At 37.6% G+C, this 24,757-nt stretch overlaps 1 protein-coding gene across 4 annotated transcripts in view; it reads right to left on the bottom strand.

Moving 5' to 3' along the window:
* Window positions 1-24,757, bottom strand: part of PRKAR2B (protein kinase cAMP-dependent type II regulatory subunit beta) — a 124,798-nt gene that overhangs the window by 88,861 nt on the left and 11,180 nt on the right. For all 4 annotated transcript variants that reach the window (XR_004321630.1, XM_032484214.1, XM_032484213.1 and 1 more), the window contains exon 2: window positions 11,485-11,520. Coding sequence is in view for 3 of the 4 variants with exons in the window: in XM_032484214.1 (XP_032340105.1) it covers window positions 11,485-11,520 (36 nt within the window). In the remaining variant the exon portion in view is untranslated. The remainder of the gene's footprint in view (window positions 1-11,484; window positions 11,521-24,757) is intronic.

Below are 24,757 nucleotides of genomic sequence, written 5' to 3'. Positions count from 1 at the left end.
ATGTAAACCTTTCTGTAATTCTGGTCAGAGAAAATTTGATTTAAATATAAAGAATACCTTGGGTGTTAGCAAAAACAGTAAATTAAAACGCTTCCATTTGCAAGAATATGCGTAGAAAAACAGTGCTGGTACTAGAAATTACCCTGAACCATGGCTTTTTCTCTACCTTGATAGAATTTAGTGTGTAAAATATTCAACGTAATTTCAAAACTCAGGATGAAAATTATAAGAGGGAAAAATAGCTACAAGTCGTTTGATTTCAATGTTCTCCAGAATCCTCACAAATGGGTGCATGAGTTGGCTATGCAGTAGCCAAGACTTTTATAGTTGTACTAGACTGTGACTCCCATTTAATAAAACAGGTAAAAACTAGTTTGATTCCATTTTAAAGAATAAATGAATAATATGAAAAAAAAAAAAAAAGAAGTTGATCTTGGTCATGCTAAACTTAGTGCCTCAGTTTCCACACCTGTAAAATAGAGACAGTAGGAGAACTTGAAAGACGGCAGCAGTGATTCTTGTGGGGAAAGTGGCTGAGAAAAGGTGCCTGGCTTACAGTCCATCCTGCATACACTTTAGTATCATCCTTACCATCTTCACAAATTAGACAACTAAGGTCCATAACCAAAATAAATGATATACTTATTCAAGCTTTTGAGCAACTCCCATTGCTAAAGAAATTTATTCTTTGCAAAAGCAAGGGGCAAAGCTTTGGGGATTATAAATTCACAAAAAACAAGACTACAGGTCCAGAATGGAGTTGCTTATCCTAAGCCCCACGTAACCAAATGGTCACCTGACTTATTTACAGTTCCAGCTCTCCCAGAAATGGAATCTTAAACCAGTCAATCGGGAATCGTCTGTTCAGCACTAGTGAGGTCCCCTGCGGGACAGACCCCTGCCATCCCCTAAAGGAAAGTGACCTTGCAATAACCAAGTCGCATCTCTGCCTAGTGTAACTTCCTTCCTTGTTCCAGTTCCCTTCCGCCTACAAAAGTCTTTCATTTTGTGCAGCATCTCGGAGCCCCTTTCTATCTGCTACATGGGATACCGCCTGATTCAAATCGATTTTTCCTCAAATAAATTCTTAAAAGTTTCTTAATATGCCTTAGTTTATCTCTTAACAGGGCTCACAGGCTGCCTTCAAACATACAATGATCTCTGCCTCAGAATCTCTGTCCAGGATGAGACATGTAAGCTGACCGTCCCGCAGTTACTGACAAGAGACTCCAGTCCCTTCGACCACACAGGCTAACATCAAGCACCCTTCTAAAAGGATGACTTAACTAAAGAAAAAGTCTGGTCTCCTTTATCTTCTAGTTTAACTGCCTAGGTGACAATATGAATGTTCATTTTTTTTAATCAACAAAAATATGTAATTCTGGATTATAAGCCTTTTCATTATTCAGATTCCAAGAACAGCCCTCCAATCTAAGAAAGGTACTTAAAATAGATTAAATTGTCCCCTTCATATAAGTGTGCTGAAGAAAAGCAACACTGTAACAGGGCCACAAAATCTGAATAAAGCGAAAAGACCAAACAGAACGGTAACTTGAAAGTAGTTTATTTTTAGAAAGCCACAAGAGTAGACAAGTGTAGCTCACCACTCAGCAGCCTGTTGAAGCTCAGCTCTGAAAATAGCCCCACAGCATGAAAACCAGGTACATTTCCTGGAACACTCTGCGCCTGGTACCCTGTAACTCTGCATTATGCAATGACACAAACTACCTACCTCTGTTTTTAAATCGGAGCCATAACTTGGAATTCTGCTTTAAAACATGTAAGAGGAGGGTCAGTTCCACCTTTTTTGATGAAGGTCAGTAAAGATGACAACATTCATAAATTCCTGGAAACTGGTCTAACAATACAGTTATTTAAGCTGCTTATTAGTCTTTCAAATGAAAGGCTCCTCTTTCCTACCATTCTGAAAACAATATATCATTAATCTGTATTTTAATTTTTTAGCAATTTGATTATACTGTCTTGTGTAAAACAACAACATCAAAATCAATGTTCTCTGGTTTTAATAATGCAAGACTGAAGACAGGAAAAACTGGCGGTGGTAGTGGTGACGGTGGTGAAACCCGCTTGTTACTCAGTTTAAAAAAAAAAAAAGACCTGGATACTTTTTTTTTTTTTTTTGGTTTTTAGTTGTACTATTAATTTTTTTAATATCAGAAAACATGAACAAATGATTAGTATAAAATACACTGTTGGGCTCTCAGAGTTTCACAACCCAATGATAGTAACATTCTCCAGTAATCAGCTCCAAGAAACAGCTAGTTCAATCTGATTAAGTGTTGGGGGTTGGGGGTACAGATGCACACAGATCCATTTAAAATTAAAGGTTAAATTTTATTAAAAAGAGGATTAACTTACTTCCAAAATAACTGTCTACAAATACAGCTTATAACTGGAGAGACTGAAGTCGCTTTTCTGTTTTTATCTAAAAAGTTAAAAGGCATTAGTTACACTGGAGAGAAATCTCTCCATCTCCCCAAAAATACTGACATGGTTAATTAAGTTAATCCAAATTGGGGGTAAAGGATTTAGCTGTAAGAGATACACAGAATTATGCACTCTGGCCAATTACAATTAAGTGGGATAGATTATTAGAGAAAATAACAAGAGATACGAATATTGCAGAATTTTTATTAGACTAAAATTTGACAAACTGAATCTAATGATATATAAAAGTTTATTTAGCACTCATTATGTGTCAGGCACTGTGCTTAAAAACAAAAAAAAGAAAGCGTTGCCCACATTCTCTTTGTGAATTACAACAATCCGATTTTACAGAACAGGGTCGAAGTAAGTTGCCGAAGGTCACACAGCTAATGATGCAACTAAAATCCTCAACTACATCTGTTGGTTGCCCAGTGTCAAACACACTGTAAGCCTTCTTTGAATATTTGATCAGTAAATGGAAGAATGGCCTCAAACCCAAGGTCTTTACTTGTACTGCCTTCTGCACTCATAGTAAACATCAGAAGGTGAAGGTGCTCTCACTGGGAACCTTACAGAGTTAGCCTTAAAGACTGTCCAGTTAAACAAGCACTTACAGTGAACAAATTATAACCGAAAGACCCTTGATCCAACTCTGCCCTCTTTGCTCTGTCATCCTTGGCCATTCATAAGACACAAGACCCTCCAGAACACCAGCTTCTCCCCAGTTTCATCTCCACACTCCTCTGAGCATCCCCATTAGTCCTCGAGGGCAGGGCGTGTTTACTGCTGCTCTCCCTAGTGCCCAGGCAATGGTAACGGCTCAATACATATCTGCTCAATTGAACTACAGACCTCTGGATGCTCCATCCACTACTACCCTCCTTTCAAACACTTTCCCTTGAGTGCATTTATAGCACATTTCTGACATTTTTCCACCTTAGCTGAAACCTGGTTCTCTAAGACCACCGCTACTCTCAGAAGTGCACACAATGGAATCCAAATGATGGTGAGGGATGCCCCAGGCTCCCCACTCAGCCACCCAGACCATACATGGTGCTCCCTGCTGACACCCGTGCTCCCAAGATCTGTGGCATTCAGGACCCTGAAGACCGGCATTCAGCTCTGTCTTCTTTCCACGCCACTTCTGCCATCACCACAGAAAACTTCAGTGTCCAAGCCCACCCTCCAACTTGTTTCACTTCCTTGACTTCAACAAAACCTCATCCAACATCCATGTTAGCCGTCTCATCCCGTAACTAACACACTGGTCCTGACCTCCAGAATCTTAAACCCCATTACACAAATCTGGTCAAATCTTCCCATCCTTCTAGGACTCCCATTTCCTTACTTCTCATTCTATTTTTTCCTTGACTTCAGCCAGAAATGAAGTCTTTTCTCTCAGTTCATTAATTAGGATGCTCACAGTTGAGGGGAGGAAACACGTGAACAACCACAGGACCAAACAGTGTGTACTGTTAATAGCAGCATGGGCACATGCTCTGCACACAGACAGCATCCAGGAAGAAAGAGAGAGGGCTGGAGGGTGGGGAACACCCTCGGTCGGGGCTGAGCTGTAGAAAGGTCAGCACAGGGGTGACTGCACTGGACTTTACAAAAGGACTGGTCTGCAGTGGATTAGGGGTGAGAGGGAGGGGAACTGGTCCTTCACACAGAGAGTTTGTGGAGCGGTGAGCTACACTCTGATCATACTTGGAGAATGGCTGTGTTAAGTTCAAATGTCCACTCTATCTACTCATGCCTGTTTCACCAGCAGTGTCCGGTGACGAGGGCACACAAGGCGGTCCCATACCACCTTCCAAGTCCTTTCACATCTGCTGGCCCTGAGTCTGAGGACACCATAGAAGATGTCCCACCCCACCCTGCCCTTCACTGTTGATCAAGTTTTTACTACTGCCATTTCCCGGGGGTCTCAAAGAGAACTTTGGAGAAAACGCAATAAAAGACAAGAGATGACTGAATTTCCCATCGGCCTTGAGATAGTTTATCCGCATTCCTGAGCCTAACAAAAGAGACTCAACACTTCCCATGGAGTCCACGGGGCTCTGGGGCTCTTCTGCCCACCGCATGCTAAGAAGAACCAGGAAGTTCGTACTGCTAGAGTGAGAAGGAGGAGAGGGGAGAGGCTGGGGACCAGAAGAGAGCTGCATTTGCTCTGTTCACCTGCTTTTATAAAAAGAATCACAGGGGAGAATCCATTTTAATAGGAGCCTGGGAATAGAGAGATAACAGGTAGTGAAGTGGTTTGGAATCCTGTCCTCCCATCTGAGGGAGGAGCCCGGACAGAGAGCCCAGGGGCTGTGCGTCTCAGAGAACCTCTCTAGGTCCACCATCCGCCCTCTCTTCTCCCTTCCCTGCCCAGTGCTGGCACCTCTGGCTTCATCCAGCTGCCTCAGTGGAACTGTCTGACTCTTGACTTCAGCCTCACCCTGTGTGTCAACTTTCTACAGAGTTCTCCATGTCAAGTTTTGTAGTCCTCAAGCTATTTCTGACCACCTACCCCCACATCCAATCCAGGCTCACAGAAGCCCCTCCTGGGCCAGGAGACCCATGTGGACAACAGGCTGAGACTGTGAAACCAAACTGGAGAGAAGACTGTGTGGAGTGTTTTTCATAGATTATCGACTGTTTAATCACCACAATCATCTTGTGAGATAGGTATCATCTCCATTTCATACCTGGAGAAATGGAGGATTTAAGAATGGTAACTAAGGCCACAGCCACAGCCAGCCAGCCAGCCAGCCAGCCACACACACACACACACACACACACATTTTTAATACATGGGAGGAGTGTACAGCTCAGTGGTAGAGTGTGTGCTTAGCATGCATGAGGTCCTGGGTTCAATCCCCAGTGCCTCCGTTAAAAATAAATAAACCCAATTATCCTCTCTCCCCAAAAAAACAAAATAAAAAAATAATAGTAAGTGGATACGCGAATAGCAGAGCAAGTGCTCCAGCCTAGGGAGGGTCTAGCTGAATGCTGGGCCAATACTGCCTCCCCTGGTAAGAGAGACACTAACATCTTGAAGCAATGGTTAGGTTAAGAGACAGCAATGCCCCTGGCCTCAAGCCCCTGCTGCCCATGGCCTTGAGCACGCGCTGACTCTACGCCACAGGTATCTGATGGCAGAGGTAAGGTGCAGAGCAGCGTACTGTGAGAAAGGACTTTATAATAAAAAGAGCTGGCTATTAGTGATAAAGCACAAATGCTCTCCTTCCCTTCTTGTTGAAACCTGTGTTATCAGCCTTAAAGACCAGCTCACTTGGCACCCCTTTTGTGAGCTCCATGCCTTGGAAGAGACATTCTCTCCCTTTCACTCTGTGGATATTGTGATATTTACCGCCATTAAGTCACAGCCAGCTTCCCTGTAAGACATGACCTTCCTAAGGGCCCTATGTTTCTCTTCTAGCATCCCCCAGCACCGTATCTGGCAGAGTAAAGACTCAATAGATGTTTGCTGAATGAATCAGTAAATTAATGAAATATACATGTAAATATGCAAATTAATTAAATATCAGCAAATTAGTTGGAAAATATGAGAATGACATCTGGAAGAAAAAATAATTTGGGGGTTAAAAGCTCTTGTCAAATAACTAAAATAAAAACAATGAACACCAGGCTACAAAATATTTCCAAAACAAAAGGAAACATATGTTCCCTGAATCAAGGAAGCATATGTTCCCTGAATCATATTCAAGACAAGATCTGAACTTCTGCTATTTCACGGCTTTTCTTGGGGACTCATCATTTTCTGTTTGGGGTGATTTTACTGAGTTTTTAATGTGCCATTTTACACAATGGGTGTCTGAGATTGAAAGACTTCACCTCTGAATTATTCCAAATGCTAGTTTAGGGACAATTATAAGATTTTAGCTCTGTTAAAGAGATACTATAAAATTCACTGCTCATACAGTAATGGCTAAATACTGAAGAGTGGCAAATTACCTGAGAAAAGAAAGTTAGCAAATTCATGATTTGGAGTTCCATTTCCACTTCTGTTCTAAGAAATAATTACGTATTAGAACAAGAAATATCCAACAGCAGTCTGTGACAGCAATGCTAAATGTTAGTGCCAAGACTTCCCAGCCATCAGTGGGGCACCGTGACCAGACACTGGGTGTGCTCGTGCGATCTAAGAGCTCGTAACAGGCGATATGGGGAACCAACCGCTTCACTGTTGGGGATAACTGTCTGGACACTGAAAAAGCAGATTTCAAAAATTTCAGGGAGCCAATTTATGAAAGACAAGAAAAACTGCGTCATGACCATGAAATGCAATGTAAAATCCTTGAATGGGCTTCAATAAAAAAGAGAGGGAGAGAGAGCAAGGGAGAGAGGACCTAGCAAGACAACAGAGGAACTGGACTCCTGACTACAGATTAGATAATAGCATGGTATCAAGGTCAAATTCCTTTTGTGTTATAGTCTGTAGAAAATGTCCTTGTTTTTAGGAGATACGCACGAAGTATTTAGGATTTCTAAATAGTTCAGTAAAAAAATATAAAAGTGTGTGTCTGTGAATGCACAAGGAAGGGGAGAAAAGAGTGTACAAATGGGGCAAAATATTAACATTTGGGAAATCTAGATAAAGGTGTTTATTGAACTATTCTTCAAACTTTTCTGTAAGCTTGACTTTTTCCAAAGCAAAATCCTGGAGTTGAAAAAAATTCAGGGAGAGGTCTGACCTCAGGAGAAGGCACTGTCTCAGGATTAATGGGTCATTTCAATTTGTTTTTCAATTCAGAGCCAGAACCATTATAATATTTCAAAAGGAAGGAATCTTTATAAGGAAAACCATTATAATGTTTTAAAAAACTGCAATGTGCCAACAATGAAAAGAGAGGCCCATATAAAAGGCTAAATATCATATAGCGTTATGACTCTCTCAGGCTTCCTCACTGACAGACTGAGGCACAGAGCTGAGCATTTTACTGCTTTGTTTTAAACAATGTTCAGTTGAGATCTGCAGATACTACTATATATAAAACAGATAAACAAGTTTATACTGTATAGCACAGGGAACTATATTCAATATCTTGTAGTAACTTACAGTGAAAAATATAAAAACGAATATATGTATGTTCGTGTATGACTGAAGTATTGTGCTGCACACCAGAAATTGACACATTGTAAACTGACTACACTTCAATAAAAAACTAGACACTCTGCTTTACATAAACCACCTGACTTACCCTTCATAACGTGACTATAGTTGTTATCAATCCAAACTAAAAGGAAATAAAAATAAGAAAGTAAAACTCAATGAGGTAAATAACTTACACGCAAAGTCACAGAGTAAATGGGTGGTTTTAGCTGGCCAGGAAATCTTGGCACTGACATTTAGTATTGCTGTCACAGACTGCTGTTGAGTATTACCTGTTCTAATATGTAATTATTTCTTAGAACAGAAGTGGAAGTGGAACGCCAAATCACGACATCTGTCTAACCGTACAGCCTGGGCTCTTTCCCATCTAATACACTAGATGAACAACGAAGCAGTACGACTGTCGGTCGCTTAAAGCTTTACTCTTCAAAGATTTATTAAGCTACTCTCTTTACTACCACCACTAATTTATAGTAACAATAAATGGTAAATTTCCATTTTCCACCAAAAAGAATAATCTTCATAAAACAACAAGTCCATCATAAACTTTAAGAAAAATTAAGCCCCAGTGTTAATTCCATCAGAAATCTAAAAGATTACGTGGATGACTCCTGTGTATTTAAAGACATACTAATCAGAAGTGACTACTCAGAGTAGAAATGGGTCAAAAAAGAACAAAAGCAAATCTTTTTCTTTTGTTTAAAAATAGGGCTACGGGGTGCTGTTTAAAAATAAAGTTATGGGTAGATCATACTATAGTACATAAGTGTACCAAATCAACTTGCTGTACACTTTAAACATACACAATGTTACATGTCAATTATATCTCAATAAAAATATAAGTAAACAGACAAAGAAACTAAGGTTATGGGGAGCTGTCAGGAAGATACCAGAGAGACATTTTATCTGGATATCAGAAGACATCTGACAGTCACATCCTGTTTTGTAGAACTCATCCAATGTAATGCGTAAGCAAGACCCTACTCTTCCAAGGTCCACCTGCTTTTATCCAGTAATCACCCTCCAAGATATGCCTTTCCCTCCTGAGCCAAATGGAAAACTAGCTTATGAAACCCTGAAACCTCTACAAACTCAAAATTCTGGGAATTTTGTTTGAAAATACCAAGTGAAACTGATTCCTTTGACTTATAGAAATAAAAACCAACAGGTTTGTGGGCAGGCACTGAAAACACCTGAGGACAGTTCGGCAGAAACAGTGTTATTAAAAGTGTAAAAATGATCCCAAATAATGTATTTGCTAAACACATTCTTAATATAAACATTCCCCCCAATCCTCATGGATCATAATAAAAGGAAAAGGCATAAAGGGGAGAAACATTTTGTTTGAAGTATTCAGGTTGAAATGTTTATTTTTGATAGATGGGGTATCAATATCAAACCCAAAACCTAAAAGATTTAGGAAAATCAGTTAGGAAATTAGAAATATATCATAACATTATTTTAAAAATTTCATTCAATCAAAAAGTGATTGAATACCTAGCACTACATAGAGTATATTTATTTTTGTAATGTATATGTACAGTGTTTATTGTTCTAATTATTATTAAAAGATAGACAAATAAGAAACAAACTCCTATGTCCTACAATTCTGGTTGATTTTACCTGATTTTTTCCCCTTTAATTTACAGGTATCACATTACAAATTTAAATTTACAGTTTATTTCTGAAAAGAATAAGTATTTCTGAACTAAAACTCCATCAGAAAAAGACATTCTAAGAATTATCAAGTATGAATTTCTGTATTTTAAGAGACATGTATTTTTTTATTTTCAGGGAATGCTACTTTAAAAGAAACTGAAGTATACGTCTACTAAATTACTTTTAGCCATTAAACTAAATTAACAGAGAGAACTGTAGAATTTCTTCAAGAAGTCTTAAGATCATTTCTACTGTCTTCTTTGCCAGAAAACTTTTAGACAAACTTTCATTTAAAAAAAAATAAAAAAGTCAAAATAAATCACAGACATGATAATTAAATAGGTTCCATTAATTTTTCTTTTCCTTAGACTACTGTTCTTTTTTAATCTAAGGTAGTAAATATAATTTTATTTCCCTTATCTGAAAGACTGAAAATGTGTATAAAATATTTAGCACAGTACCTGACCCATCGGGGTTACCTCATAAGTTAGTTCTCTTTTCCTTCCAATAATCAATGTCGAAGTTCATTCTCAGGGTGCTTTCCAGCGTGTTCTATTATTAGGGTAACGATATTAACGCCTTTTAAGGCTTATACAACATGACTCCTGAACTTGGTATCATTTTTTCTTTAAATCAAGTTACTTCCTATTGTTTTCACTGACATTTCCTATTGCCTGTCACCCTCGCAATAAATGCAACATTTGACTTGAACGTGTATTTCTTTGCTGGCATTCCACCTTGTCTGCATCTCCAGCCAAGTCCAGCTGAGATACACTGGACACACACTTCGCAGTGGCAGTAGGGACTGAAATAACAGTGTTTCAAAACAAACCTACATTCTGGAGCCTCTAACCCATCAACTGATGCTAAGAGTATTGAACAACAAATACTAGAATTTGACCAGAAATGAATCTCTCATGTGTTACAGTTAGAGGCAGAAAAGGAGGTAATCTATTCTAAGAGTCTTAACATTTCTGTGGAGAAAATCTAACATCACGAAGACAAGATACCACACTGATTCTATTGTTCTTCTGTTTCCACCACCAGTTCATAAAAGACTACATTCTACAACCAGAAAGAATACAATCACTCTTGATAGCTCTACTTTGGGATAAAGTCTGATGTCTTACTGACATAAACATAATCTCTCATTTCACAAAAGGCATTATAATCTACTCTTTGCTTTCAGTATTTAAAACAGATATGCCTTGACATTAACAAAAAGCTCAGGAGGATGAAGTAACAACCAACTCAATATAGCATATTTTCCTAACCCCTTGTCTTTTTCCTTATAGACCTGGTCACAACATAATAAGAGTAAATTATACCAGTAACTTCTGACAAGTTAAAAATAAAACTCAACCTTAAAACAGCTTTAAAAATGCAGCGCAGATGAAAATAAGGTACTTTTATGAAATAGATTAGTCGTTTGTATTATATAAACAATATGTATGTTTGAAATTTTATCTTGTGTTTTTCAACCAAAAAAACTTATTATATTTAAAAGAAAGAGTCATTTTCTCAAACTAAACATGGTAGCACTTCATTTGTCAGACAAGAAGGTATGTCACAGAGGTGAATTTTCCAAATGATAGTTTATCCATTTCAGTGCCCAAATTCATTTTACTTAAACCATTTAGAATAGAGATGCTCTCAACCGTGTCCTGTACTTCCCCACCAATGTCATATAGTTGGTACCCAGTATAGTGAAACTGTCAGTGGCTAAGGTCTGTCACTGTGAAGGCTAGGCTACTTCGGTATCTGAAGGACAGCAGCAGCCCCAGGGTATTAAGAGACCTAAGGCAATTTGCTCCTATTATAAATGGCCCCAGGATGACCATCTTATTATCTTACATCTGCATATTAAGAGTTTTCCTGGCCCTTGTTAAAAACTCTCCTCCCATATTGTTTCTAGAGTGTCCCTTTACCCAAGCTCTAAATCACTGCTTCTATACTATGGCTGGTAAATCAGATAATCATGCAGATAATAATTTATCAAGAGCAGAAATAAACAAATTGGGATAAGAGTCTTCATACAATAGCCTCAGTGCAGTGTAATTTTCAGGTTAGCCACTCAGAGAATATTTCCAATTATCTTCTGGTTCTTGATTTTATCAGATGGTTGTGTTTTCTAGGAAAACGACTGACAAATAAATTACTAATCTCTAGCAATTATTCGTACCTTCTTTTCCAATACCACCATCATTTCTAAAATGTCACCATTAGTAAGAAAAACCCATAATCAGACTTACCTGAGGCACGCCTCGTGAATCGGTTTATTACTGGAGCTGAAAGAGAAAAGCAAAATAGTATTAGATAAAATTTTAATTTATCCAAAACTTCAAAAAGGACCTAAATTATTAAGTGATCCCAAAGGTAAATAGGAGAAAGATATGAATGAATAAATAATGCCAGAAGAAATATCATAAATATATGAAAATTAAATGTTTAAATTCACTAGTAGGCAAAGAAATATAAATTAAAATCAATATTTCACATGTTAAATTAGTCCCCCCAAAACACCTTAAATAAAAATCCCTAGTTATGTGTGGCTGAAACCACTTAACTGGGACAGTGTAAACCTATATAATATTTTGGGAACAATTTGGCAATTACACCAAGTGCCATAAAGGGTTTGTCTTCCTTTAATAGAGTAACTCTACCTTTACAAGATTTATCCCAAGGAAATACCACAAGAGAAGGATAAAGCAATATATATATACATCTCTTCAACAACATCATTTTTTCAGTGACAAAATTTGGAAACAAAACTAAAAATGCTCACGTATACTGAAATTAGTGTTAGGTGAAGGACGGTATATTGTTGATCTCAGATTTAGTATTTGTGGCTTTGTCAATTTTCAAGCAACCCAAAGGTCCATGCCATGCAAATCTGTCTACGGAAGGCTGCAATTTCAGCTGGTATGTGGAAGTGCACTCTCAGCTGGAAACCCCACTCCCGGCCACTCCCTGCATTCAACTCAGCTCTGTTGTTTCTTCTTGGTTTTGCTCAGTTATCTCAAGAAATGAGGCTTTTAAAAACTTTATTTCTTGAGAGAAGCAGGTATGTTTATAGTTCATATAATATACAGAAAGGACATCACATACCACACAGTATATTCCAGTGACAATGTCATGTGTCTACTACAATACTTTTTAATACTTCAATACTTTTAAAACACTACTTATAAAAATTGTTTACACTATAGAAATAGGTCAAATGAAAAAGGCAATATTTCTGACAGCATTATGATTATATTGCACAAAAAATATAGATGCCCAGGAATAAGCACTAGAAGAAAACTGTCAGGTGTTTTACACCAACCCTTGCAACCATGCTGTTAAACATCAGTACCGCCATATTACCAATGACCACATTCTACTGTAAGGCTCAGAGATACTGATTAGTTTGCTTTGGATCACACGGTCACCCTGTGGCAGAGTTTGAGAATCTGAATTTGGGCGCACCCGGCACCAAAATGCTGCCTCAGAGAGAACAGAAAGCAAAAATACAGATTACTGAAATCACACAATAATAGGTAAATATTTCCTTCCATATTGACCTCTGTTATTATTAGGATTAACTGTGAAATAATCACAAACCCAATTATGCAAACACTACAGTTGATAGCAAAATCATACCCTCCAAATTGATCAAGATAAAAATTTCACTATTTATGGACCAAAATAATTCAGCCATGTAGCTGCAAAGTCACAAATGAGTTATATAAAAACCTTTCATCAGGTAAACTATATGTATATTTCATATACCATACTAAAAAAAATTTTTTCTACGTTTTCTTGGACACTTTCAAACCCCTTTTCCACAACTCCTTCAGAATCTAGTCTAAAGAAAGCCTCCCCAGCAAGCCACAAGGACAGAGAAAGGAGAGGGTGCAAAGAACTTCAGCCACAGGAATGCAGCACAAATAGTGCAGGCTGACCAAGGCAAGACAAAGGGAAAAAGCATATCCCAGCCTTGGGGAGAAAACAGAGCACACACTCTCCTCCTGCCCATCGAGCCTCTCTAGACAATGAAATCACAGCACTAGGAGCTTCAGGTTTGAAATGTTGGGTCATCTTTGTTCCCTAGGGGTCCCTTAGGTTTCTGGGTCTTTCTTTGTGTGTGTGTGTGGAGGGGTGATAATTAGGTCTGTTTGTTTGCTTTTAGAGGAGGTACTGGGGATTGAACCCAGGACCTTGTGCATGCTGAGCATGTGCTCTACCACTTGAGCTATACCCTCCACTTCTGTGTCCTTCTGAAGTGTTTAAGGCAGAGATTTTCAACAAAGTGGCATCGCCATCTAGGAGGAGTATTCTAAATCTGTGGGAGCAATTTTTTTCAAACTCTCATAATAATTCAGAGAATGCCCTTGGCATGTGACAGACAGCACACAGGGCAGTCCTGTACAACAAAGACCTGTCGTGAATCCTACAGCGTGCGACTTTTCACATATCCCACTGGTCACTCATGTTGGCAAACAAGTCAATTTCTAACCATCTGAGCCTAAACTTTAATACTGTTTATGTACGAAGACAATTATTACATGCAGTTTTAATATCCATCAAATTTTCTACAACAGAAATCAAAGGAATTTGGGGGTTTTTTTTGTATTTTGTTTTGCTTGGAATTTTACTAATAGATGTTCATTGCTTCAAAAAATTATGTCACGGCTGTAATGCCCCTGAGGGTATTCGAATGGCCAGTACAACATACCTGATCAGACTACATTTGCAGCTTTCATATTCTTAGTGATTCAACATGTAAGTGGGAGAATCTAACTACATTATGTCTTCTTGTGTACAAACAATGGCACATGCCCAATAAAACACATTTTGCTTACTATCAATTACTTGCCTTTATTTCTCCTTTCTATTTTGCTAAAAATTATAACAACTTTTAAATTGTGGGAAGATAGGTAGTGTGACTATGACTTCCATTTCCCAAGAGTAAACGGGGCACAGGATTGAGCAGTTAAGAAGACGGAGCCACCAGGCAAGTGGTACATAGCAGTCAAGGAAAACTCTGGGTTTTGACAACAATTACCAAAAATCCAAGCTCTCATAACCATATTCTTCCATATCCACTTGCAGGGATGAAATACAAGTGTCTTCTGCACAAACTTCTGGCAAGCTAACAGTAATCTTCACAATTTTTCTAGATTTTTCAATCCGGCTACCAAAATGGGGAAGAAGGCTGAGATTCAGGGTGGCGGCTTTGCTGGAAGTAAAGCAGAGCTCATCTTGGCAGGGCGGGCTTGGTCTCTCTCTCTCAGGAACTCAAGCACAAGGGAGAGGAGTGGGAGGAAGAGGAGGAAGGACGTGGGGTCAGGAGGCTTGGGCCCCACTGCTGGCCCCACTGCCCTCCATGAAAACTGGGAGGAATCAAGGAACTTAATCTAAATTCTCAATTTTAAAAATATGCAAAGTTAAGATCTGCCCTCCTTAAATCAAGGGGCTTTAAGAAGAAAAAAATTAACATCTTTGAAAGTGCCTGTAAACTATAAATTTCTATTCAAATATAAGACTTATGTTTGTTTATTTTGAGTATTACCAATTTTAACATTGCCATTTTTTAAATGCACAAAGTAAACAGCAGAATGAATTCATGAAAAGGTTAGCAGATGATGCTTTAAATGTACTAAATCAAATTAGGTTTTCTTACACTTGGTTTCCACCTTTAGATTTTCCTATTCTTGGGATATTGCGTGAATATATTTATACACACACACAACACTAGAGACTAGGAGAATATAGAAGGAACAGTGCAGGAAATGTATCATCTGCCGAGAGACAGACACAAATATGACCGAAGAATATACTAAACTCCTCTAACATTTTAAAAGATACATAACCTAAGAGCTTAATAATCCTCAAGGAAAAATACAGAAATGTTTATACAGGTTTGACTTTCTCCCAAGTACCATTCCAGTGGAATACTGAGAGTCCTGTATTCCTGTGAATATCTTCACACTTGTCCAACCAGACATCCCGTCAGTTGATGGGATGGGTCTTAATTCCTCTGCTCCCAGGAGACCCGGAAGTGTACCCGATTCAAATCTCCTTTCATCCTGGAGTAGCCTTACAAGGAAAATGCTCCACTGCTTGAGGTGGCTGAATGAGCCTCTCTGTCCTCAGCAGTGAAAACAGCCGCCCACACCTGTGACTCGAGTGCCCCATCAGTGCCAGCAGGACCTGCTTATCTTCCCACCTCTTTATGCCCAAAGCCCAAGACAAGCAGAGCCTGGCAGGTAAGAGGCACTGAGTCAACAACTCTGGGAAGTAAACAGAGTAGGTCTCTCCCTGTCCCACTTATTCTACTGCTTTATTGGATGTGGATGCCTGGTGCTGGAAATGTGAAAGTCCCTGCCCCCAAAGAGCCTGGCCAAGTCTGGGGGTATTTTCAAATACAATGACCACGAGGCCTAATACCACACAAGCACCTACCCTTGCAGAAAAATTGAGGCAAAAAAAAGAAATTCTGTAGAAGATCAGGAAATTGAGGAAATTCTACAAAAAACAAAAGCACACACACACACACACACACACACACACACACACACACACACCCTATCTATATTGGAGCCACACTGATTAAATACACCTTTTGCAGAGAAGTGCTCATACACCCTGAAGGGACATGGACGTAAAAATCTCGGAGTCAGTGGAATAATTAGCATCCCTAGGCTCCTTTTCTCGAAACAAACACTTTCCAAATCTGCTGTCAAAATAAAAGGCTCTAGAAATTATGTAAAGTGAAACCATGTTAGCTAATTACTTTTGACAAGATAAATACTTAGCTCAAAGGAAATTAATTTCTCTTATGCCTGTGCTTCAAAAATTAAAACTGAAATAAGGCTTACCCTTGAACCAAGGAAGAATTTACTTTTTAAAAAGCACAATAGCAACAAAAGCAAAAAACCAACGAAGACTGAAATATTTTGCTAATTAACCTGAAAGACAACAATTGTCAAACTTTTTTATACATGCTTAATTTCTGACACTGAAAAGGATGACTTATTTTCTGTATTTCTGTTAAAGCCGTGTCCCCTTTAAGTACTTCTGATCAGACATGATAGAAACTGTTTGAGAGGCAGGCAGCTGGGGGACCAACTTCCTTCCTCCTTTTTGATTATACAGCATGAGATCAGGCATCCAACCCACCCAGACACATGGAGCATGGCCGGAGGTAGGGCAGTTTCTCAATTTTTAGAAAATGCCAGCTTTAAGGACCACTAAAAAGATGCACAGTTTCATTTTTTCTGTTCATTAAGCAAGCTCCTCAAAACATAACTGAAATTCTAAAATACTGATGTAATAAAATATAACACTCCTTACTTTTGCTTATGAATGAACTTGATTCTCCATTTTTTTAATTCATGAGGACTTTACCAAAAATGCCCTCTTGGGAACAGAAAGAAAAATACAGTTTAAGCTAGAAGAGTCCTAAGGTAGCTAAGCTTATAAAACCACACAGGGCTGATGCAATAACAACGTTGAGAAAAAGGCTCCTAAATACTTTTAGGGTTCTAAAATGTGGGCTCAGAAGAAGAGCAGGAGATAAAAAAGGCCATTGTCCAAAATACATCAATTCAATCTCTGCTTCCACACATTCTAAAACTGTCTCTTCTAAACCGAAGGGATCAAATGTGTGCAAAGGGCAGATTTACGGAGACTTAATGTTTTGTCTGTAAGAGTAAACAATTCAGACTAGACCACTAAGAATACTAGGAAAGCCAAAGGCTAGGAGAGTTCATATTTGTCACATATCCCGAAAGTCACAATAAAACAGACCCATAAAAGGCTAATTAAGAAAAATGTAAGAGCTCTGAAATGAAAAGCAACTGAGAAAACAATCAGGGGGTGTGATTAAGGTTGGTCTAATCACAAAAGTACAGTCATAGAAAATACGGTAATCAAATCCTCCCCCTCATCTTTACAGAAAGAAGATATTTCTGCTATTCTAGGCTCAAGTCAAACAAATGTCCCCTCCTCAGGAAGCCTTTCGCTGAGCACCCAGGTTAAAGCAGTCCTCCCCAAGTCCTCTCAATCACATCATCCTGTTTCTTTTCTTCCAAGAGATCAGCACTATCTAAAGATATCCAGTGTACTGTATTTATTGTGTCTCCTCCCACATTACCGATAACGCAATGTCCTTCCATGTCTGTTTCACTACTGTAGCCCCAGCGCCTAGCACGTTGCTTGATATACTCCATACTTGGCTCAACAAATACTGAATAGTGCTAATGAAAAATTACTATAATAGGGGTACTCCTTATTATTAAGTTTTAACAGTTCTTTTTACATAGTCTCAATAACAATAAATTAGAGTATGTAATAGGAAAAATAATAAGTTACTTAGAAATAAAACTAAGAAAAGGTAGGAAAATTCTTTATGAAGAAAATTACAAAACAATGAAGAAATGAAAGGAAGACTGAATAAATGGAGATATACAATGTTCATCAATAGGAGGACTCAATATCATTAAAATATTTGTCTCCAAATGTGTTTATAAATTCCAATAAAAATCCCAAAAAAGTTTTTCACTATATTGAAGACAGTTCTTTTTACATAGTCTCAATAACAATAAATTAGAGTATGTAATAGGAAAAATAATAAGTTACTTAGAAATAAAACTAAGAAAAGGTAGGAAAATTCTTTATGAAGAAAATTACAAAACAATGAAGAAATGAAAGGAAGACTGAATAAATGGAGATATACAATGTTCATCAATAGGAGGACTCAATATCATTAAAATATTTGTCTCCAAATGTGTTTATAAATTCCAATAAAAATCCCAAAAAAGTTTTTCACTATATTGAAGAATATTATCCTAAAAGTTCTATGGAATAATAAAAGCCTATGAATAATTAAACAAATCTCAAGGAAAATATGGTAGAAGTTACTTACCTTACCACAACCAGGACCATATAAAGTCACATTAAAAGGAAGAGATATTAATGAAAGGACAGACAAACCAACAGAACAGAATAGACTTTAAGTACATTCACATAAAAATGAAAAATTGATGTTTAAAAATCAGTGGGGAAAAAGTCAATAAATGATGCATCGTTTCAAAAAATGAAACAGGATTCTCATCTCATAACACACACAAAAATAAATTATAGATGCATTAAAACCTTAAGTGTGAAACTCAAGACTTTTTAGTTTTTACAAGAAAATTAAGAGATTATCTTTTTAATTTGGGGTAGAGATGGATTCTTAAAGGCACAAAAAGCATAAGCATAAAGGGAGGGGTTAATTTTAGGCTACAATAAAATTAAAAAGTTCTGCTCATGAGTGAACAGGTGTGAACATGAATGAAAAGACTGAAATAGGTGAGGGAAATTAAGAAGTACAAACCTCCAGTTACAAAATAAATGAGTCATGGGGATGAAACACACAACATGGGCAATATTTCAGTACTCAATTTTCATAGTCAGTAGTAATGTAATATCTTTGTACAGTGACAGATGGTAACTAGACTTATCGTGGTGATCACTCTGCAATATATAGAAATACCAAATCACTATGTTGTGCGCCAGGAACTAACATAATGTTGTAGGTCAATTATACTTCAACAGACAAACAAATTTACAGAAAAAGAGATCAGATTTGTGCTTACCAGAGGTAGGGAGTGAGGGGACAGGGAACTGGATGAAAATGGTCAAAAGGTACAAACTTCCAGTTGTAGGACAAACAAGTACTAGGGATGTAACGTACAACATGACCAACACAACTAGCACTGCTGTATGTTATATAAGAAAGTTGTTAAGCAAGTTCTCCTAAGAGTTCTCATCACAAGGAAAAAACGTGTTTCTTTTTCTTTTATTCTACATCTATATGAGATGATGGATGTTTACTAAAGTTACTGTGATGATCATTTCATGATGTACATAAGTCAAATCACTATGCTGTACATCTTAAACTTACACAGTGCTGTATGGCAATTATATCTCAATAAAACTGGAAGAAAAAACCAAAGAAATTCTATTCGAAGTTACCATAAACAGAATGAAAAGACAAGCCCAAGACTGGGAGAGAACTGTTTAATGTATGTTATCAACAAAGGATTAGTAACCAGGGCAGGAAGGAAGCAAGGAAGGAGAGAAGGAAAGGAGGAAGGAAGGAGAGAAGAAAGGAAGGGAGGGAGGGAGGGTAGGAAGGGAAAGCAAAAAGAAAGGGAAGCGAAAGAATGTTCCTACAAATCAGTAAGAAAAACACAATCAGACAGAAAAAAATGGCAAGATAAAAACTTTTTCACAGAAGTTGAAATGATCATACAAATATGATCAATGAACATAAAAAGATGCTCAAGATCACCAGTAATCAGAGTAAAGCAAATTCAACTCACAATGTGATTCCAATGAATCATCCATCCTATTGGCAAAGTTGGTTAAAATGTCAGTATCAAATGATAGCTTGAACCTGGAGAACCAGGAACTCTTACACTACTGCTGACAGTGTAAACTGGTATAATTGCTTTGCAGAGTAAATACAGCAATCTGAAGTGTAGTGGAAGTTGTATGCATTCCCTACAACCAGCCTTTCTATGCCTAGGGGTATACCCTAGAGACACAGTCCTTAAACTCTGCGGTCTCAAAACCTCTTCACACTCTTAGAAATTATTTGCTTATATGGGTTAGATCCACCAATATTTATTGTATTAGAAACTAAATTGTTTAAAAATATTATTTTACTTAAAATTAACATTAAAAGCAATTATGTTATCATAAATAACATATTTTTATGGAAAATAATTAAAATTTCCAAAATAAAAAAGTTTAATGAAAAGAATGACTGTTCTACCTTTTTTTGCAAATCTGGTATCATAGAAGACAGCTGGGTTCTCATAGCTGCTTCTGCACTCAGTCTGCTGCAATATCATATACTATGCACCCTCTGGAAAACTCCACTATATATTTATGAGAATGAGGAAAGAAAGTGCATAGAACTTATTATCATCATCATCCTCATTATTACAGTTTTCAGTCCATAGGAGTGGGAGGGGAATGGTCCTCCAGAGGTTCCCACACTCTGAAAAACTCTAGTACATCTGCACAACACACACATTGTGCTCACTACAGCACTGTAGTAACAAGAAGTTAGAAACAAGCAAAATATTTATCAAAGAATGGATAAAGTGTCTATTTATACAAGAGTATACTAACAGGAGTTTAAAATAAATGAACTAGAGCTACATAAGTCAATGTAACGTCATCCCAAACACTGTTCTCAAAAACAAGTTGAAAGATGGTAATTTACATAAATGAAACTTTTGTAACTGGCACAATTTATACAAACTTCAAACATATGCAAAATAGCATGATTTCTAATCTATGAGTAAACGCCTATGTAGTAATAGTACAAAAACATGTACAGGAAATATAAAGATCAAATTTGTCATAGTGGTGGTTATCTATGGAGAAGAAAGTTAAAACAGGACAAGAGTCGGGTACACAAGGGGACCCCTATGGCACATGTGGGATTTTCTTAAAAGAAAAAAACTTAAGTCTTGAAATTTGTCAGAGCTAGGGGATGGCTCATGTGAGTGCTTCTTATTTAGTCTCTGTTCCTTTCTGTATATTGGAAATATCTCACAATTAAAGAGAAAGAGTGTGAGAGGGAGAAAGAAACTCTACTTGGTTTTGGTAGGTGAAAATCTCTCAGTATGCTGTAACACAATCAGCCCAATTAGTTCACATTGCAATTTTTTTTTTACTTGATTACCTTTGACATAAAAACTGTATATATTTAAGGTGTGCAACTTGATATTTTGATATATGTATACACGGTGAAAAGATCACCACAATCAAGCTAAACAACTTATCCATCAACCTCTACATAGACCGTTGTGCGTGTGGGTGGATGGATTGGTAGGTGTGTGTGCGTGTGTGTGTGAAGATTTAATTTAAGAAGTATCCTCCCAGCAAATTTCAAGTATACAGCACTGGTAACTACCATCATACATAAAATCCCCATTCATCTTGCATAACTGAAGCTCTACACCCTTGGAATGCTAAATGGGCTCCTAAAATATTTTTCACAAAAAAATCCTTTTCACAAATTAGTTTTTCTTAGAAATCAAACACTGAAATACCTTTTGAATTCTTCTTAAGGAATTGTAAGGAAATCATTATGAATCAAAGACTGTAATATTGCTTAGCTGGTAAACTTGTTAATGACAGTCAAATAAGATATCAAAGATCTGTGAACAGCCCCATGTAAAAACAAAGATAAACAAAAGAATGGTCTTTTTCCTTTTCCTTCCAAAAATCTATTAAGATAGCAATTTATAGTGGAGCGAGTACAGAATCATGGGTTTTCAGAATAAAGCCACATTCAAATATAAAACTTAGGTATAAAAATTTGTCCCACCAGAGGTTTACTTTCATAAATATTATGACAGGAAGAAATGGCAACAAGCTGTCAATTTAAAGCAACTAATTTTTTCCGATTAATATATATTTCAGGCGCATACTCATGTTTTCACTGTCAGCATCTGCCTCGTTTAAATAAAATAACTATTTTCAATACCCCAACCTACTCTTTCCCAAGTCGTTTTAAAATGACTTATTAAAACCTGAATAAAGCCATAAACCTGGAGATTCTGCACACAGAGATTTATTTATTCTACCAGTTAAACATTGATTCTCAAGGGATGGGATGGTGTGAAAACAAAGCAAAGCTTTATCCCACTGCTTTCTTTGCCTTATTTTTTTTTTTTTAAGTCAGACTATTTACCTTGCATTTCAAATGGAATTAAAGAAAGACTTGAGACTTAAAAGAGCAGGATTTAAAAGTCTGAAACAAGTAGCTGAAAGATCTACAGACTTTACTTTCATATTCTTCATGAATAACTTTTAAGTACTATTACTACACTGCCTTGAAAGCAATCTCTAGTTTCTCACCTTTCCAATCAAACTTTATTTTTAAAAACTGTCATGTTCAGATTTCTCAAACTTGCCCTTTATTCCTTCCTTTCTTTGCTTTTTAACAAACCCATATATATATATGACTTAGTATGTAACAGACACTGTTAACTCATTTAATTCTTACCACAACCCTCTGAGGTAAGTACTATCATTATTCCCATTTCAAAGATGAGGAAATTGAGGCATGGATGGTAAAGTAACTTGCTCAAGGTCCCAAAAGTGATAAATGGCAGAGTTAGGATTCAAATGCAGAGCCTACGCCAAAGTGAAGACATTTTTTTTTTTAAAACATCTCCACTGTTTCTGATTTTTCAGCACTACTCAAACTTTCAGCACTGAAGGCAATCTGTTTTGTTTGTTTTCCATAAACTATCAGGTTTAAGACGTCTGAGGTGGAGGAATGGGGCTCTATTGACCATGTGCATCAAATTAGTGGAGGGGGGAAAAAGGACTGATGTGATAAGGAAAAAAAAATAATTCAGGCAGATGATAACGCATTCAGTTTGGAACACAATTATTTGGAGGTGCCTGAAGAACAGGCAAGTAGAGGTGGCTGGTAAGCAGGGAGGTATGTCCATCTGAATCTTAGAGAGGGGAGGTCTGTGCTGAAGATAGAGGAAAACCTGGAGTGCTCCGAAGTGTGCCCTGAGGGGTGGGCAGGATTCACACAAAAAACAGAGGAAGGTAGCCTGCATTCCAGGTGGTAGAGGAAGGAATGATGAGGCAAGGTGGAGAGAGAGAAAAGGATGACGGGGGTTCAGGGCAACAGAGGAGTCTGGGACTTAGCACAGGGCTCACATAGGCTGAAGCAGTGACACGGGAAGTTTGGGGGGTCACATGTGTTCTCCATGAGAACGTGAAATTCTCACTAGCAAGACAAGACTATGTGCTTGTGTTCTTTCAGTTTTGCAGAGTGATCAAATATCAGGCCAGCATATAATGCCGCCTCATTTTTTAATATAATGAAGTCTAAGCCTGCAAAACTGAAGATAGGCTAAGGCTTTTATATTCCATGAAAACATTTTTAAATGCATTAATGTAAGGATTACTAGGAGTCTACTTTAAATATTTACATGCCCAAGAAGGTTTCAATCATTTTAGAAATATATACTTATAGACATTTACTATTATTAGATGTTCAGTATTTAACTTGAGGTGAATTTAAAATATATTTGAGCACCTACCGTGGGCAAAGCGTGGTGCATGCAGGAAAGCCTTGGAGGGAGGGAGGGAGGGATTCCTGCGAATTCCTGCCCGCCTATGGCAGGCATATCCAACATCCACAAAGCTTACTCCAACCTAGGGCATATCCATGCTGCCATATTGATACCCTAGTGTCAGTCAGAGAATCCTGCAAGGATTTTTTGGTAGGGTGAAATGTAACCTAACCTTTGGAGAAAGTGGGATTTGGCAGAGCCTTAAGGAAAGAAGCCTGGGTACTCAGGACCAAGAGAATAACTTGTGCAAGAATATTTGGCTGCATCAACTTGGAGTCATGTTTTGTGCCTCTACAGAGAGTTTTATTTACTACTTGATGGATATTTACAAAAGAATTGCCTTTCTGACTAAATGAGGCAGAAGAACAAATCAGTGAACTAGAAGACAGATTAGTGGAAATCACTATTTCAGAAAAGAAAAAGGAAAAAAGAATGAAAAGAAATGAGGATAGTTTAAGAGAACCCTGGGACAACATGAAGCACACTAATATTCGCATTATATGGGCCCCAGAAAGAGAAGAGAGAGAGAAAGGACCTGAGAAAATTTTGGAGAGATAATTACTGAAAACTTCCCCAACTTGGGAAAGGAAACAGTCACCCAAGTCCAGGAAGCACAGAGAGTACCACACAGAATCAACCCAAAGAGGAACACACCAAGGCACACAGTCATCAAATTGACAACAATTAAAGATAAGGAGAAAATATTAAAATTAGCAAGAGAAAAGCAACAAATAACATACAAGGGAACTCCCATAAGGTTATCAGCTGATTTTTCAGCAGCAACTCTACAGGCCAGAAGGGAGTGGCATGATATATTTAAAGTGATGAAAGGGGGAAACTTACAACCAAGAATACTCTATCCAACAAGACTCTCGTTCAGATTTGACGGAGAAATCAAAACCTTCACAGCTAAACAAAAGCTAAGATTTCAGCACCACCAAACCAGCATTACAAGAAATGCTAAAAGACCTTCTCTAGTCATCAGACCATAAGAAAAGAGAACAAAAAGAAGAAAGAGAAAAAAAAAAAAAAGAGAGACCTACAAAAGATTGCTTTGGCTGTTCGGGGTCTTTCGTGGTTCCTTATAAATTTTGGAATTGTTTGTTGTAGTCCTGTGAGGAATGTCGTGAGTACTCTGATGGGGGTTGTGCTGGATCTATGGGTTGCTTTGGGTAATGTAGCCATTTTAATAGAGTTGATTCTTCCAGTCTAAGAGCACAAGAAATCTTTCCATTTCTTTGTGTCATTTTGGTTTTCGGAGTATAGGTAACCTTCTTGGTTAAGTTTATTTCTAGGTATTTTGTTGTTTTTCATGTAATGGAAATGTCTCTGCCAGTTATAAAATTCTAGCTTTTGAAGTGAAAAAAAAAAG

This window comes from Camelus ferus, chromosome 7 (genome assembly GCF_009834535.1).
Source record: "Camelus ferus isolate YT-003-E chromosome 7, BCGSAC_Cfer_1.0, whole genome shotgun sequence".
Lineage (NCBI taxonomy): Eukaryota > Metazoa > Chordata > Mammalia > Artiodactyla > Camelidae > Camelus > Camelus ferus.
The sequence above is the reverse complement of the archived record's forward strand: the minus strand, read 5'-3'. Positions and strand labels throughout refer to the sequence as shown.